The sequence below is a fragment of the Pleurodeles waltl genome, chromosome 3_1, assembly GCF_031143425.1.
Source record: "Pleurodeles waltl isolate 20211129_DDA chromosome 3_1, aPleWal1.hap1.20221129, whole genome shotgun sequence".
Lineage (NCBI taxonomy): Eukaryota > Metazoa > Chordata > Amphibia > Caudata > Salamandridae > Pleurodeles > Pleurodeles waltl.
In genome coordinates, this window is record NC_090440.1 from 11,521,129 (window position 1) to 11,538,517 (window position 17,389).

At 45.4% G+C, this 17,389-nt stretch overlaps 1 protein-coding gene across 5 annotated transcripts in view; it reads left to right on the top strand.

Moving 5' to 3' along the window:
- Nucleotides 1–5,412, top strand: part of PACSIN3 (protein kinase C and casein kinase substrate in neurons 3) — a 249,608-nt gene extending 244,196 nt beyond the window's left edge. For all 5 annotated transcript variants that reach the window (XM_069221670.1, XM_069221668.1, XM_069221672.1 and 2 more), the window contains one exon: nt 1,075–5,412. In XM_069221670.1, coding sequence (XP_069077771.1) covers nt 1,075–1,190 — 116 coding nt within the window. In that variant the 3' untranslated portion in view covers nt 1,191–5,412. The remainder of the gene's footprint in view (nt 1–1,074) is intronic.
- The last annotated feature ends 11,977 nt before the right edge of the window (nt 5,413–17,389 follow it).

The following is a 17,389-nucleotide window of genomic DNA, read 5'->3' on the forward strand; positions in this document are numbered from 1 at the left end:
GCCAGGCCACACAGGGAAGTTGTTGGCCTGTGTGCACTTGAGACTGTCGAGTGCTGGTAGTGTGTACCCAAACCACAAGAAACAAAATCTTAAAACGTTTGGGGTCTCTTTGGAAAAGCTTAACGCACTGGCAGCATCTTCCAATGGAAACTGCTTTTCTCCTTATTCTTTAGTATGGTGCTTGTTATCCCAACACATTGTGTGGTCTTGGGCAGTTTGCAGTTTTTCTGTATTATCCTTCTGTGGATTGAGAAAAAAAGCGAGTTTTGACTAAGTTACGATTGCCTTTGAGGTTGGATTTGAGCGCTAGCTTAGGTTTGTTGCTAACAGGCTACTTGCTTGAAGAGTTAGTGAAATGAGTGCCCTCGACCAGTTGTTTACTGTTTTAATGGCATTAAAATTACATATTTTAATAGTTGTGCAATAGTTGTTCCCAAGTCACTCTTTGAGCCATGCAATGTAAACCGGCCGCTGCACCCCTCTTGGGTAGCATGCAAGGCTTCCGCGTGTAGGTCTCTTTACACCTTTTGTAAAGACTGAGTCTGGAGCCTGGGGGCACTGATGGCCTTCTAGCAGGTCTCTGCCCCAGGGTCGTAGTCCTGCTTCTCTGGTAGTGATGACTGATCTCCGCAAGCATCCCAATCGCCTTGTGGCCTGTTTTCAATGCTTCATCCTAACGATACTGAGATGCCACTAAGCGGAGTGTAGCGTTACAGGTGAGTAACGTTTGCGCTCATCTACTTGGGTGCCTATTTAGATGCTTTTTTTGTATTCTCACAACAACATTTTTTCTCCAGGTTTCTCTGATGTGTGGGATGGGTGGTCCCTTTGGGTCATTGTGTTCCCTCAGAGCTCTGCAAGTCTCTTGTCCCCTTGGGGTTCAATGGTCTGACATGGTCACAGGCTCCTGCTGTTCTGGCAGCCATCCAGCGTGTGGAGCACCCCAACAGTCGGACTTTCCTTTGCACTGGGCCCCTGGTTGACTGCTGCTCTCCATGGCCATAGACCGGCCCATGACGATGGTGCACTGCGCATGTTGTGATCCTGACACCTGTTTCTCTGCTTCTTTCACAGGAGAAGAGCTCTTGAAGATCAGTGAAGAGGACGACCAGGGCTGGTGCAGGGGCAGGCTACCCTCAGGCCAGGTTGGGCTATACCCTGCTAACTACGTTGAAGTCGTGGGCTCGTGACCGGATGGCAATGAGCATGGACCTATTTGTAAACTTTAATCTGAGCTATCACCAGCCACTTCCAAAGTGCATCCTGCATCTGTTACCGGCCTCCAGAAGTACCTGCCAGGCTCCCCTCGGGGAGGAGGGTCCCTGCTGAGGTCACCTGGCTCCTGAGGATATCATAGGGCACTTGGCCCCTATGGCTGCCAACAGGCCTGCCCTTGCCAGCCCATGGAGATGTCTCCTGCACGTGTGATTACACTCGGCAGAACTAGGACCTCTGGTTCACTGCCTCTATATTCCGTCCTTTTCTTTTAACATTTTAGAATTAGTTTTTTCTTTGTGGATTTTTTTCTCTCTAATAAACTGAACGAAGGCAAAGCTGAGAAAGCTTCTTTTGAATATAGTAAGACATTAAACTGAGACTCCATGGGGAGTCTCAGCACACTGGTGAGGAAGGGCAGATTGGGTCTAGCACCATTGGCCAGGACAGAAGATATAACTAAAATTCATTGGGAAGGGAAGGTGCAGAAAACAGTGGACCCCATGAGATGGGTGAGTAGAGATGAGGACATCGTCATACAGAAGGGGGTACTATGAGACAGAACCCCGACATACTGGCCTGCTGGGCAAGACCTAGCCAAACCAAAACGGGAGAAGGATTGTCTGGAGCCCCCCACAGCTTGAACCCAGTCCCTCGTGCAGAGGGAGACCTGGACTCATCCTAAGACCATTAAGCGTGAGACCACCCTACAGTGGAGCAGTTGTGAGGAAGTGATCAGATCCACCGTCAGGAAAGAGGTGGGCCCAACCAAATCACACAGGTGCGGAAATTGAACATGCCCAAACCACAGTGGTCAGTAGGGAGAGACTGCTGAGTTACACCAGATTAGGGAGAGGCAGCCCCTATCCCACTGGATGTGTAGAGACTGCTTTACGAGGTGATCAAAAGACTGTTTGAGCTCCTCGCCCTCAAAGATGTGCACAACCGTTTCCAGCATGCTAAAAAGCCACCTGAAAGGAAACAAAACACGTCCAACTCCCCTTTCCACCTCAGAGTTTAGGGAAAGGCAAAAGCCAGGAATGGACGTAGAGAGGATTCTGGGAAACAACCTTTTGTGATGTGAAGTGGAGAGATTGTGATTGTGCAGCCTTCCTTCACCTGCAATGGACTCTAGTGACCCTTCCTGCTCCTGTAATGACGACTTAGTGAGCCTTCCTGCTCCTGTAATGACGACTTAGTGAGCCTTCCTGCTCCTGTAATGACTCCTAGTGAGCCTTCCTGCTCCTGTAATGACTCCTAGTGAGCCTTCCTGCTCCTGTAATGACTCCTAGTGAGCCTTCCTGCTCCTGTAATGACTCCTAGTGAGCCTTCCTGCTCCTGTAATGACTCCTAGTGAGCCTTCCTGCTCTTGTAATGACTCTTAGTGAGCCTTCCTGCTCCTGTAATGACTCTTAGTGAGCCTTCCTGCTCCTGTAATGACTCTTAGTGAGTCTTCCTACTCCTGTAATGACACTTAATGACCCTTCCTGCTCCTGTAATGAATTAGTGACCCTTCCTGCTCCTGTAATGACTTAGTGACCCTTCCTGCTCCTGTAAAGACTTAGTGACTCTTCTTGCTCCTGTAATGACTCTTAGTGACCCTTCCTGTTCCTGTAATGACTTGGTGACCCTTCCTGCTCCTGTAATGACTTGGTGACCCTTCCTGCTCCTGTAATGACTTAGTGACCCTTCCTGCTCCCGTAATGACTTAGTGACCCTTCCTGCTCCTGTAATGACTTAGTGAGCCTTCCTGCTCCTGTAATGACTTAGTGAGCCTTACGTCTCCTGTAATGACTCTTAGTGAGCCTTACGTCTCCTGAAATGACTTAGTGAGCCTTCCTGCTCCTGTAATGACTTAGTGACCCTTCCTTCTCCTGTAATGACTTAGTGACCCTTCCTGCTCCTGTAATGACTTAGTGACCCTTCCTGCTCCTGTAATGACTTAGTGACTCTTCCTGCTCCTGTAATGACTTAGTGAGCCTTCCTGCTCCTGTAATGACTTAGTGACCCTTCCTTCTCCTGTAATGACTTAGTGACCCTTCCTTCTCCTGTAATGACTTAGTGACCCTTCCTTCTCCTGTAATGACTCTTAGTGACCCTTCCTTCTCCTGTAATGACTCTTAGTGACCCTCCCTGCTCCTGTAATGACTCTTAGTGAGCCTCGCTGCTCCTGTAATGACTCTTAGTGAGCCTTACTTCTTCTGTGACGGGCTCCTGGTGCAGCCTTACTTCTCCTGTGATGGGCTCCTGGTGCAGCCTTCCTTCTCCTGTAATGGTCTCCTGGTGCAGCCCTCCTTATCCTGTAATGGTCTCCTGGTGCAGCCCTCCTTATCCTGTAATGGGCTCCTGGTGCAGCCCTCCTTCTCCTGTAATGGGCTCCTGGTGCAGCCCTCCTTCTCCTGTGAGGGGCCCCTAGTTGAGCCTTCCTCCTCCTGTAATGAGTTTTTGATGAGGCCTTCTTTCTCACGTAATTTAGTTGTTTTTTTATTTTCTAAGAGAAGGTGGTCTTTCCAAACAACATAAATAAATGCTGGCCCCCTGCTGGTGTGTCCTGGGGTGGTACGCTGGGGATATGGGGCAGTGCCCGAGCTAAGAGCTGCACTTATGGGAGACCCCCTGCTGGTTAAGAGCAGGCTAGCTCTGGCATCTCGTGGGACCTGCTTGTGACTGTGGACACCAGCATGAGTGATGGAAAACAGGAGTGCCAGGGAATCTTAACTCTCTGCGTAAGTGTGTGAACGTGTGACTGACATAGGCGAGGGTTCAAGTCCTCCTAAGAGTAGGGCACAGCTGGTCAGGAGGGTGAAGGGTGGAGCCAAACTAAACATGGGTGGATGGGCTGAGATGTGGCAACGAGGGAGTTAATCCTACCGCAGGTTGAGATGACAGTGAGGGTGGTCCAGTAACAAGACAATTGTAACAGAGAAAGTGATTGGACAGTGAAAACTGCACCTGGGGAGCCAGCCTAGCCGCAGAAGAAAAGAGGGTCCTGTGGGGCAGGGTGTGATTTGACAGTATAGATTTGGAACCCGAGTGAGTGAGCTGGTCCTTGGGTGAATGAGCACTGTACCTCAGTAATAGGACAGAATAAAGTTGTAACCTAATCCTGGCTGGGTTGACGTATAGCAGATTGGATAGATTGAGACAGTTTCTTTCCCTAGATCAGCAGCTCTTCCACAGATGGGCGTCTTCTCTATGCAAGCGATTGCCGTGGACCGCTAAGGAGCTGCAGACAGGTTGTCAATATCCGCTCCTATGTGACTGTCAAAAAGAGTTGCACCTTTTTTTCCCCTGTAAAGTGTGAGCACATCCAAGCAAAAAATCATAGTTTGGGGTCCCAATAAAAATGGATGCCAACAACCCAGTGGCATCCTTCAACATATGCACCCCCATTTCTCAAGAATGGACACTAAACCTATCCCCCCCCCTCCAAAAACCAAAAAACGGGCTGAAAAGTAGTATGTTCTTAAACAAAAAGGGGAATGGTGTAGGATTTAAGTAAGTGAACCAAGCGAGAATGCATTCACTTGAAGAGGGCCACTTGGTGTTAGAGAGGGCATGTGTGCACCCCATCACTTTGATGCTGCAGTCGGGCCTCCTCTCGTGGTATTGCCAGTTCTGTGATATTAACACAGGCTCAATGCAGACAATCACTCCCCCTCACTTTTGCAAAGACCTACCACCCCTTCCCCTCCCACTCACACATTCAATTGCACACCCCCTTCCCACACACCCCCATCCACTCCTGGAAGGTTCGTGCAATAAACCCAAAATGGCGTCCGTCTCAGGGAGCAGAGGGCACATGGATGGGGTCCAGAGCAGGCCACTTAGGGTAGGCAGCCACAATGCGAGGTGTATCTTGTGAATGTGTTGCCCACGTTGCGTGGTCGTGCTCTCCATGCGTTAGGGAGCGCACTGGCTGCGGTCCAGTACAGTTCTGGCTCATTTCCTGCTGGCTGCAGGGGTGCTGATGTGCCAATGTGTCCAAGACTATTTTTATACCTGACAAATCTCTACTGTTACACACTGGGGCCTCCGGGCACCAGAAACTAGCCTGGGTCAAACAAATATTTTTATAACCTGTTTGATGTGATCTGAAAGTGGGAACTGTTGGTTTCTTAGAGGTCTCTATTGTAACTAAGGATTCAATTTTAACAAAGATTTGTAAGTGAACTCTATTAAAAGTTGCTAAGTAAACATTCTGGAGCCTGAGTTTCGTTACTTCCATACAGTGTGTATCAGTGTGGGTCAGTTGCTTGCCTCCAAGTTTTACATTTGGTACAAGGGTGAGGTGGCCCAATCTGCCTTGCACCACTGCAGTTATTTTACAGGCTGGGTGGCCACAGTTGTTTTTTTGCAAAAGCATGTCTGTGGCCTGGTTCTGTATTTATGTTGAAGCCTACTAATTCCCTCCTCAGTGACCAAAAGCCAAAGACCAGCCTGCTCTCGCAGTAAAGACAAAATAGTTTATTACATGCACACGGAGACTGACAACTTGACAGGCCAAGTCCGAGCAGTCTGAAGAAAGGAAGTAATACATGACATTTTATTCTAGAAAACCACAAGGCGTGTTCTCACATTTCATTGGATCTAGACATTGACGTATGTTCATTTCTTAAATATTGAAGGGAGTGGTCACTGTCAATTCTTCACGCACCATATACGATAAGATAAAGCATAGACGAGGAAATTACAGAATACGTCCTACGTGGCTGACAATGCGTGGTTCGTTTTTCTACAGAACTGTGAACTGCACATAAACAGGATCGTATATTTCTAAAGAAAGGTTGCTTCAGCTAGCAGGCAACGGTACTTTCATGGAGTCTGGTCTGATAACAAGCCTTCAACATAATGCCTTCCAAGCAACCAAGAAAATATCTGTAAACTTTCACCTAGGTCATATGTCGTTCAGGCCTTTCTGGTCATGGGGGATCATAGGGCCTAGCAGGCCCAAAATGGATTCCAGAAAGATGATATTCCCTATTTACTCTTCGGTACAGCAACATGTATGTCACAGCCACAGATAGGAATTTGACCGGCAAGCCCTGGACAACCAGCAGAGTGGAGCAGTGGGCATACAAACCAATACGGGATGCAGTGTGTCATGAGCTGAGTAGCTTTTTTTTTTTACCTTGCCTTTCAATCAAGGATTCATAAAACTCAGCGTATTAGCTGTGAGCATTTCCAGTCACTAAAAAGAGAAGACAGAAGCAATAGCGATGCAGCAGTACGGGGAGATCTGGGCCTTGGACCCGCTCAATGGCGTCATGCTGTAGCCTCCATGAAGTAGGTGCTGGGGGAGGGTGGGGTGCTGGGAGGCAGTGGTCGGGGCTAAGCAGGAGACCGGATTTAGCAGGCAGCATGTGTGAACGTCTGAGAAAGCAGTGAAAACAAGGGAATACCAAGAAGGCACCTCACAAACGGGGGGAAAAGCAAGGAGAAAGCAGTGAAAATGAGGGAAAGCAAGTAGAAAACAGTAAAAACGAGGGAAAAGCAAGAAGAAAGCAGTGAGAACGAGGCAAAGGCAAGGAGAAAGCAGTGAAAACAAGAGAAAAGCAGTGAGAACGAGGGAAAAGCAAGGAGAAAGGAGTGAAAACGAGGGAAAAGCAAGGAGAAAGGAGTGAAAACGAGGGAAAAGCAAGGAGAAAGCAGTGAAAACGAGAGAAAAGCAAGAAGAAAGCAGTGAAAACGAGGGAAAAGCAAGGAGAAGGCAGTGAAAACGAGAGAAAAGCAAGAAGAAAGCGGTGAAAACGAGGGAAAAGCAAGGAGAAAGTGAAGAGGGAAAAGCAAGGAGAAAGCAGTGAAAACGAGAGAAAAGCAAGAAGAAAGCAGTGAGACTGAGGCAAGGAGAAAGTGAAAACGAGGGAAAGGCAAGGAGAAAGTGAAAATGAGGGAAAAGAAAGTAGTGAAAATGAGGGAAAAGCAAGGTGAAAGCAGTGACAATGAGGGAAAAGCAAAGAGAAAGCAGTGAGAACAAGGAAAAAGCAAAGAGAAAGCAGTGAGAACAAGGAAAAAGCAAGGAGAAAGCAGTGAAAATGAGGGAAAAGCAAGAAGAAAGCAGTGAAAATAAGGGAACAGCAAGGAGAAAGCAGTGAAAACGAGGGAAAATCGAGAAGGCACACAAAAAAGTGGGAAAAATTGAGGAGAAAGCATTACAAATGAGGGTAAAACAAGAAGGCACACAAACGAGGGGAAAAGCAAGGACAAAGCAGTGAGAACAAGGGAAAAGCAAGGAGAAGACGCACAAAAATGAGGGGAAAAGCATGGATAAAGCAGTGAACGAGGGAAAAGCAAGGAGGCACAAAAATGAGGGAAAAAGCATGGATAAAGCAGTGAGAACGAGGGAAAAGCAAGGAGAAGGTACACAGAAATGAAGGGAAAAGCAAGGACAAAGCAGTGAGAACGAGGGAAAAGCAATAAGAAAGCAGTGACCATGAGGCAAAGGCAAGGAGAAAGCAGTGAAAATGAGAGAAAAGCAAGAAGAAAGCAGTGAGAACGAGGCAAAGGCAAGGAGAAAGTGAAAACGAGGGAAAAGCAAGGAGAAAGTGAAAACGAGGGAAAAGCAAGGAGAAAGTAGTGAAAACGAGGGAAAAGCAAGGAGAAAGCAGTGAAAACGAGAGAAAAGTAAGGAAGAAAGCAGTGAAAACGAGGGAAAAGCAAGGAGAAAGTGAAAACGAGGGAAAAGCAAGGAGAAACCAGGGAAAACGAGGGAAAAGCAAGGAGAAAGCAGTAAAAACGAGCGCAAAGCAAGGAGAAAGGAGTGAAAATGAGGGAAAAGCAAGAAGAAAGCAGTGAGAACGAGGCAAAGGCTAGGAGAAAGTGAAAATGAGGGAAAGCCAAGGAGAAAGTGAAAATGAGGGAAAAGTAAGGAGAAAGCAGTGAAAACGAGAGAAAAGCAAGGAGAAAGCAGTGAAAATGAGAGAAAAGCAAGAAGAAAGCAGTGAAAACGAGGGAAAAGCAAGGAGAAAGCAGTGAAAACAAGAGAAAAGCAATGAAAACTAGGGAAAAGCAAGGAGAAAGCATTGAAGACGTGGAAAAAGCAAGGAGAAAGCAGTGAAAACGAGGGAAAAGCAAGGAGAAAGCAGTGAAAACGAGGTAAAAGCAAGAAGAAAGCAGTGAAAACAAGGGAAAAGCAAGGAGAAAGCAGTAAATAGGAGGAAAAAGCAAGGAGACGAGTGAAAACAAGGGAAAAGCAAGAAGAAAGCAATGAGAACGAGGTAAAGGCAAGGAGAAAGTGAAAACGAGGGAAAGGCAAGGAGAAGGGGAAAGCAAGAAGAAAGCAGTGAAAACGAGGAAAAAGCAAGGAGAAAGCAGTGAAAACGAGGGAAAAGCAAGAAGAAAGCAGTGAAAACAAGGGAAAAGCATTGAGAAAGCAGTAAAAACGAGGAAAAAGCAAGGAGAAAGGAATGTAAACAAGGGAAAAGCAAGAAGAAAGCAGTGAGAACAAGGCAAAGGCAAGGAGAAAGTAAACGAGGGAAATGCAAGGAGAAAGTGAAAATGAGGGGAAAGCAATGAGAAAGCAGTGAAAATGAGGGAAAGCAAGAAGAAAGCAGTGAAAATGAGGGAAAAGCAAGGAGAAAGCAGTGAAAACAAGAGAAAAGAAGAAAGTGAAAACGAGGGAAAAGCAAGGAGAAAGCAGTGAAAATGAGGGAAAGCAAGAAGAAAGCAGTGAAAATGAGGGAAAAGCAAGGAGAAATCAGTGAGAACAAGGGAAAAGCAAGGAGAAAGCAGAGAAAATGGGGGAAAAGCAAGAAGAAAGCAGTGAAAATGAGGGAAAGTGAGGGGAAATCAGTGAAAACAAGGGAAAAGCAAGAAGAAAGCAGTGACAACGAGGGAAAAGCAAGAAGATAGCAGTGAGAACGAGGCAAAGGCAAGGAGAAAGCAGTGAAAACGAGGGAAAAGCAAGGAGAAAGTGAAAATGAGGGAAAAGCAAGGAGAAAACAGTAAAAACGAGGGAAAAGCAAGGAGAAAGCAGTGAAAACGAGGGAAAAGCAAGAAGAAAGCAGTTAGACTGAGGCAAAGGAAAGGAGAAAGTGAAAACGAGGGAAAGGCAAGGAGAAAGTGAAAATGAGGGAAAAGCCAGGAGAAAGCAGTGAAAACAAGAGAAAAGAAGAAAGCAGTGAAAATGAGGGAAAAGCAAGAAGAAAGTAGTGAAAATGAGGGAAAAGCAAGGTGAAAGCAGTGACAATGAGGGAAAAGCAAGGAGAAAGCAGTGAGAACAAGGGAAAAGCAAGGAGAAAGCAGTGAAAATGGGGGAAAAGCAAGATGAAAGCAGTGAAAATGAGGGAAAGGGAGGATAAAGCAGTGAAAACAAGGGAAAAGCAGTGAAAATAAGGGAACAGCAAGGAGAAAGCAGTGAAAACGAGGGAAAAGCGAGGAGAAGGCACACAAAAAAGTGGGAAAAATTGAGGAGAAAGCATTACAAACTAGGGGAAAAGCAAGGAGAAGGCAGACAAACGAGGGGAAAAGCAAGGAGAAAGCAGTGAGAACAAGGGAAAAGCAAGGAGAAGACGCACAAAAATGAGGGGAAAAGCATGGATAAAGCAGTGAGAACGAGGGAAAAGCAAGCAGGCACACAAATGAGGGGGAAAAGCAAGGACAAAGCAGTGAGAATGAGTGAAAAGCGAGGAGAAGGTACACAGAAATTAAGGGAAAAGCAAGGACAAAGCAGTGAGAACAAGGGAAAAGCAATAAGAAAGCAGTGAGAATGAGGCATAGGCAAGGAGAAAGCAGTGAAAACGAGAGAAAAGCAAGAAGAAAGTGAGCGAGGCAAAGGCAAGGAGAAAGTGAAAACGAGGGAAAAGCAAAGAGAAAGTGAAAACGAGTGAAAAGCAAGGAGAAAGCAGTGAAAACGAGGGAAAAGCAAGGAGAAAGCAGTGAAAATGAGAGAAAAGGAAGAAAGCAGTGAAAACGAGGGAAAAGCAAGGAGAAAGTGAAAACGAGGGAAAAGCAAGGAGAAAGCAGTGAAAATGAGAGAAAAGCAAGAAGAAAGCAGTGAGAACGAGGCAAAGGCAAGGAGAAAGTGAAAACGAGGGAAAAGCAAGGAGAAAGTGAAAACGAGGGAAAAGCAAGGAGAAAGTGAAAACGGGTGAAAAGCAAGGAGAAAGTAGTGAAAATGAGGGAAAAGCAAGGAGAAAGCAGTGAAAACGAGAGAAAAGTAAGGAAGAAAGCAGTGAAAACGAGGGAAAAGCAAGGAGAAAGTGAAAACGAGGGAAAAGCAAGGAGAAACCAGGGAAAACGAGGGAAAAGCAAGGAGAAAGCAGTAAAAACGAGCGCAAAGCAAGGAGAAAGGAGTGAAAATGAGGGAAAAGCAAGAAGAAAGCAGTGAGAACGAGGCAAAGCCAAGGAGAAAGTGAAAATGAGGGAAAGCCAAGGAGAAAGTGAAAATGAGGGAAAAGTAAGGAGAAAGCAGTGAAAACGAGAGAAAAGCAAGGAGAAAGCAGTGAAAATGAGAGAAAAGCAAGAAGAAAGCAGTGAAAACGAGGGAAAAGCAAGGAGAAAGCAGTGAAAACAAGAGAAAAGCAATGAAAACTAGGGAAAAGCAAGGAGAAAGCATTGAAGACGTGGAAAAAGCAAGGAGAAAGCAGTGAAAACGAGGGAAAAGCAAGGAGAAAGCAGTGAAAACGAGGTAAAAGCAAGAAGAAAGCAGTGAAAACAAGGGAAAAGCAAGGAGAAAGTAAAAACGAGGAAAAAGCAAGGAGACAGGAGTGAAAACAAGGGAAAAGCAAGAAGAAAGCAATGAGAACGAGGTAAAGGCAAGGAGAAAGTGAAAACGAGGGAAAGGCAAGGAGAAGGGGAAAGCAAGAAGAAAGCAGTGAAAACGAGGAAAAAGCAAGGAGAAAGCAGTGAAAACGAGGGAAAAGCAAGAAGAAAGCAGTGAAAACAAGGGAAAAGCATTGAGAAAGCAGTAAAAACGAGGAAAAAGCAAGGAGAAAGGAATGTAAACAAGGGAAAAGCAAGAAGAAAGCAGTGAGAACAAGGCAAAGGCAAGGAGAAAGTAAACGAGGGAAATGCAAGGAGAAAGTGAAAATGAGGGGAAAGCAAGGAGAAAGCAGTGAAAATGAGGGAAAGCAAGAAGAAAGCAGTGAGACCGAGGCAAAGGCCAGGAGAAAGTGAAAATGAGGGAAAGGCAAGGAGAAAGTGAAAATGAGGGAAAAGCAAGGAGAAAGCAGTGAAAACAAGAGAAAAGAAGAAAGTGAAAACGAGGGAAAAGCAAGGAGAAAGCAGTGAAAATGAGGGAAAGCAAGAAGAAAGCAGTGAAAATGAGGGAAAAGCAAGGAGAAATCAGTGAGAACAAGGGAAAAGCAAGGAGAAAGCAGAGAAAATGGGGGAAAAGCAAGAAGAAAGCAGTGAAAATGAGGGAAAGTGAGGGGAAATCAGTGAAAACAAGGGAAAAGCAAGAAGAAAGCAGTGACAACGAGGGAAAAGCAAGAAGATAGCAGTGAGAACGAGGCAAAGGCAAGGAGAAAGCAGTGAAAACGAGGGAAAAGCAAGGAGAAAGTGAAAATGAGGGAAAAGCAAGGAGAAAACAGTAAAAACGAGGGAAAAGCAAGGAGAAAGCAGTGAAAACGAGGGAAAAGCAAGAAGAAAGCAGTTAGACTGAGGCAAAGGAAAGGAGAAAGTGAAAACGAGGGAAAGGCAAGGAGAAAGTGAAAATGAGGGAAAAGCCAGGAGAAAGCAGTGAAAACAAGAGAAAAGAAGAAAGCAGTGAAAATGAGGGAAAAGCAAGAAGAAAGTAGTGAAAATGAGGGAAAAGCAAGGTGAAAGCAGTGACAATGAGGGAAAAGCAAGGAGAAAGCAGTGAGAACAAGGGAAAAGCAAGGAGAAAGCAGTGAAAATGGGGGAAAAGCAAGATGAAAGCAGTGAAAATGAGGGAAAGGGAGGATAAAGCAGTGAAAACAAGGGAAAAGCAGTGAAAATAAGGGAACAGCAAGGAGAAAGCAGTGAAAACGAGGGAAAAGCGAGGAGAAGGCACACAAAAAAGTGGGAAAAATTGAGGAGAAAGCATTACAAACTAGGGGAAAAGCAAGGAGAAGGCAGACAAACGAGGGGAAAAGCAAGGAGAAAGCAGTGAGAACAAGGGAAAAGCAAGGAGAAGACGCACAAAAATGAGGGGAAAAGCATGGATAAAGCAGTGAGAACGAGGGAAAAGCAAGCAGGCACACAAATGAGGGGGAAAAGCAAGGACAAAGCAGTGAGAATGAGTGAAAAGCGAGGAGAAGGTACACAGAAATTAAGGGAAAAGCAAGGACAAAGCAGTGAGAACAAGGGAAAAGCAATAAGAAAGCAGTGAGAATGAGGCATAGGCAAGGAGAAAGCAGTGAAAACGAGAGAAAAGCAAGAAGAAAGTGAGCGAGGCAAAGGCAAGGAGAAAGTGAAAACGAGGGAAAAGCAAAGAGAAAGTGAAAACGAGTGAAAAGCAAGGAGAAAGCAGTGAAAGCGAGGGAAAAGCAAGGAGAAAGCAGTGAAAATGAGAGAAAAGGAAGAAAGCAGTGAAAACGAGGGAAAAGCAAGGAGAAAGTGAAAACGAGGGAAAAGCAAGGAGAAAGCAGTGAAAATGAGGGAAAAGCAAGGAGAAAGCAGTAAAAACGAGGGCAAAGCAAGGAGAAAGGAGGGAAAATGAGGGAAAGCAAGAAGAAAGCAGTGAGAACGAGGCAAAGGCAAGGAGAAAGTGAAAACGAGGGAAAGCCAAGGAGAAAGTCAAAATGAGGGAAAAGCAAGGAGAAAGCAGTGAAAACGAGAGAAAAGAAAGAAGAAAGCAGTGAAAACGAGGGAAAAGCAAGGAGAAAGCAGTGAAAATGAGGGAAACGCAAGGAGAAAGCAGTAGAAAACGAGGGAAAAGCAAGGAGAAAGCAGTGAAAATGGGGGAAAAACAAGATGAAAGCAGTGAAAATAAGGGAAAGTGAGGAGAAAGCAGTGAAAACAAGGGAAAAGCAAGGAGAAAGCAGTGAAAATGAGGGAAAAGCAAGAAGAAAGCAAGCAGTGAAAATAAGGGAACAGCAGGGAGAAAGCAGTGAAAACGAGGGAAAAGCAAGGAGAAGGCAGTGAAAACGAGAGAAACGCAAGAAGAAAGCAGTGAAAACGAGGGAAAAGCAAGGAGAAAGTGAAAAGAGGGAAAAGCAAGGAGAAAGCAGTGAAAACGAGGGAAAAGCAAGAAGAAAGCAGTGAGACTGAGGCAAAGGCAAGGAGAAAGTGAAAACGAGGGAAAGGCACGGAGAAAGTGAAAATGAGGGAAAAGCCAGGAGAAAGCAGTGAAAACAAGAGAAAAGAAGAAAGCAGTGAAAATGAGGGAAAAGCAAGGAGAAAGCAGTGAAAATGAGGGAAAAGCAAGGTGAAAGCAGTGAAAATGAGGGAAAGCGAGGAGAAAGCAGTGAAAATGAGGGAAAAGCAAGAAGAAAGCAGTGAAAATAAGGGAACAGCATGTCTCCATTCTAGGCAGGCTGTTTTCAGAGCTAATAAGTCCCTTTCTAGTACTGAGTAATGTTGTTCTGCTGTAGAGAGTATATGGGACAGATAGAAAACAGGATGTTCAAGACCATCATCTTCTTGTTGTTGGAGTAAGACAGCTCCAATAGCTCTTTCGGAAGCATTGGTAACTACAATAAACTGTTTGTTGGTATCTGGATGTCTTAAGATGGGGGCTTGAGTGAAAGCCTTCTTTAAATCTTGAAAAGCTGTTTCAGACGCCTTAGTCCAGACAAACCCCTTCTTTAAATTTCCTTCTTTAAAGTATGAGTTATATGGCTGGTCTGTTTAGCAAAGTCTAGAATGAACTGCCGATAAAAATTTGCTAATCCTAGGAAACATTGTGTTTCTTTAATAGAAGAGGGAGAAGGCCAATCGAGAATTGCTTGTACTTTTTCTTGGTCCATAGCTATGCCGGTGGGACTTAAATGATAACCCAGATATTTGACTTCCGTCTTATCGAACTCACATTTTTCGGGTTTACAGGATAGTTGATGTGCCAGGAGTCTTTGAAGGACTTGTTTCACATGGGAAGAATGGAGTTCGGGATGTCTGGAATAAATAAGGATATCGTCTAAGTAGATTACAACTGTCTGGTTCAAGAGATCAGAAAATATTGAGTCCATAAATCTTTGAAATATTGCGGGGGCATTCGTAAGACCAAAAGGCATGACCTTGTACTCAAAATGACCAAATGGTGTCCTGAATGCTGTTTTCCACTTGTCTCCTTCCTTAATATGTAAGAGGTGGTAGGCTCCCCGAAGATCCAATTTGGTAAAACGTTGAGCCCCTCTGACTGCCTCTAGAATATCCTTGATGAGGGGCAAAGGATAACGATCCTTTATAGTTATCTTATTCAGGCCTCGAAAATCCAGGCAAGGACGAAGATCTTTAGTCTTCTTGGGTACAAAAAAGAGAGGAGCCCCTGCCGGAGAAGACGATGGAACAATAAGACCACTCTGTACATTTTCCTCCAGATACTCCTTTAGAACTTCCTTTTCAGGTTCCGTGAGAGAATACATCCTCCCAAAGGGAACGACAGTTCCAGGTTCCAAGGGAATAGCACAATCGTACTCTCGATGTGGAGGTAATACAGGTCTGGATGGTTTTTGGAACACATCTTGAAACTCTAAATAGTGTTCAGGGACTCCTTGGACTGTATTGATGGAATATTCCGTAGTACTTTTAATAGGTGTTAATCTGTTCGGTGACCGATATTTGTCGGAAGCAAAACAGTTCTCATGGCAAAACTGTGAGGACAAGGAAATAGTCCGTGTTACCCAGTTCACATACGGATTATGTCTTGTAAACCACGGAATTCCGAGAATGATGGTATGGTTGGGAGATGAAATGAGATCAAAGGAGATGTGTTCTTGATGATTACCAAACTGTAAATTTAACATCAAGGTCGTAGTATCGACTGGACCAGAGGATATCAAGGATCCATCCACTGTGTGCACTTGTTCAGGAATGTCTTTGGGTTGTGTTGGAATCTGTTGATTAGTGGCCCAAGTCTTATCCATGTAAATACCACTAGCACCACAATCTAGTAATGCCATAGTCCTTTCTTGACGGCCATCAGGTAGTTGTAATATGACAGGTAACATGAACAAGTATGTCGTATTGTCATTAAATGAACTGATGGAAGGTATAGCCGATGATCCCGTCCCCTCCCTTCTTACAGAGGACGGGAAGTGGCGTTTCCCGAGGGTCTTGGTGGACGTACAGGGCAGGTACGAAGCATGTGACCAGCAGAACCACAGTATAGGCACAATCCTTTCTTACGTCTGTCTTCCCGCTCACTAGCGGAGAGCGGCCCTCGAGTAGTATCCACTTGCATGGGTTCCCCCTCTATGTCTCTAGCAGGAGGACGAGATTCCTCAGAACGAGGCAGATACACCCGTGAAGTGCTTGGCTGGGAAGACCCTCTACTCCTTCTCTTCTCCATTCGTCGCTCTTGAAGACGATACTCGATGGAAAGTGCTTGATCCATCAGGCCACGAAGATCTTCAACTCTGGTGGAATGTACTAATTCATCTTTTATTTCTTCTTTAAGTCCTCTGCGAAACAAAGTCACCAGGGTACGCTCCACCCAGGTGGTCTCTGCCGCTAGTTGACGAAAACGTGTAATATATTGAAGGACATCTTGGGAGCCTTGCTGGATGTCACATAAGGCTTCTTCCGCTGAGGCCTCCAATCCTGGATGACTAAACATTTGTTTGAAGAGAGTCACGAAAGCAGAGTAGTCCGACAATACCGGATCGTTGGATGACACCATTGGGGTTGCCCAGGCAGGACCGGATAATGCACTGATAAGATATCCCACCTTTGTCCTGTCATGGGAGAATTGGGTAGGTCGGAAGGCGAAGTACACCGTTAATGCATCAAGGAATTCACACAGTTTAGTTGGTTCACCAGAGAAACGAGGAGTAGAAGCGGAGATAGTCGGAACATCGCCACTGCGGAAGGCCAAAGCCTGTCGTAACACAGCATTCTCATTGCGTAGTTGTTGCAATTCCTGAGCTTGTTGCTGAATAGTATTCAGAAGAGATTGATCAGGATCTGCAGCAGCCGCCACTGTATCGTCCATGGTGTCAGAAGATGTCGGGATGGTTTGGCGCTGCAATCTGTCACGACTCACGTGCTGCTTACGCCTGGAATCCGCAGATCGAGTGGCGTGGGTCTTGAAGGTTCGGCTTTGGCCCAGAAAGGGGCGACTCTTTCTAGTAGCCACGGTGCTGTAGGCAATGGAAAACGCCAAGAACAGACCGTGCCCTTTAGAAATAGTGCCAGAGGGAAAAAAAACCTAAAAAGGGGAAAAAACCTCCAAACAGTAGATTCCTGAAACAAGAAGAAAAACCAGGAATCAAAAAGAAACAAAAATGCAGGTAAACACGAAATTTGACAAGATTCAGAACCGAAGGCAAAGAATCAGGAGCGAAGACACAATCAGAGCAGATAGTGTTGCAGCGCAAGGAAAGGAAGAAAACAGAGCCCTTAAATACCAAGAAACAGGAAATGACCAACAGGAAGTAAAAGGACACCATCTTAGATAGAGAAAAGTACATAGGACAGAATAGAGTAGGAACCATAGAGAATAGGGAACAAGGAATGCTGGGAAGAAAAAGGTAACATGGGAAGGGGGAAAAGACATAAAGAAAGTACAATAAAATGCCCCAAAGAAGAAAAGAAGAAAAAAGAACAGGTAAGGAGGGGTCAGGGGGTACCAGGGACGCAAGGAAAAGCAGAGCGAGGCCCCAAGCAAAATCTGGGGCCTCGCGAGGTGCACAGAAGGCTCGGGGCACGCCGTGTCCTGAGGACGCGCTGTGCGGCGCGAGCTGAATGCTCGGCTCGCGCCGCAGACAGGAAAAGCAAGGAGAAAGCAGTGAAAATGAGGGAAAAGCAAGAAGAAAGTAGTGAAAATGAGGGAAAAGCAAGGTGAAAGCAGTGACAATGAGGAAAAAGCAAGGAGAAAACAGTGAGAACAAGGGAAAAGCATGTAGAAAGCAGTGAAAATGGGGGGAAAAGCAAGATGAAACCAGTGAAAATGAGGGAAAGTGGGGAGAAAGCAGTGAAAACAAGGGAAAAGCAGTGAAAATTAGGGAAAAGCAAGAAGAAAGCAGTGAAAATAAGGGAACAGCAAGGAGAAAGCAGTGAAAACGAGGGAAAAGCGAGGAGAAGGCACACAAAAAAGTGGGAAAAATTGAGG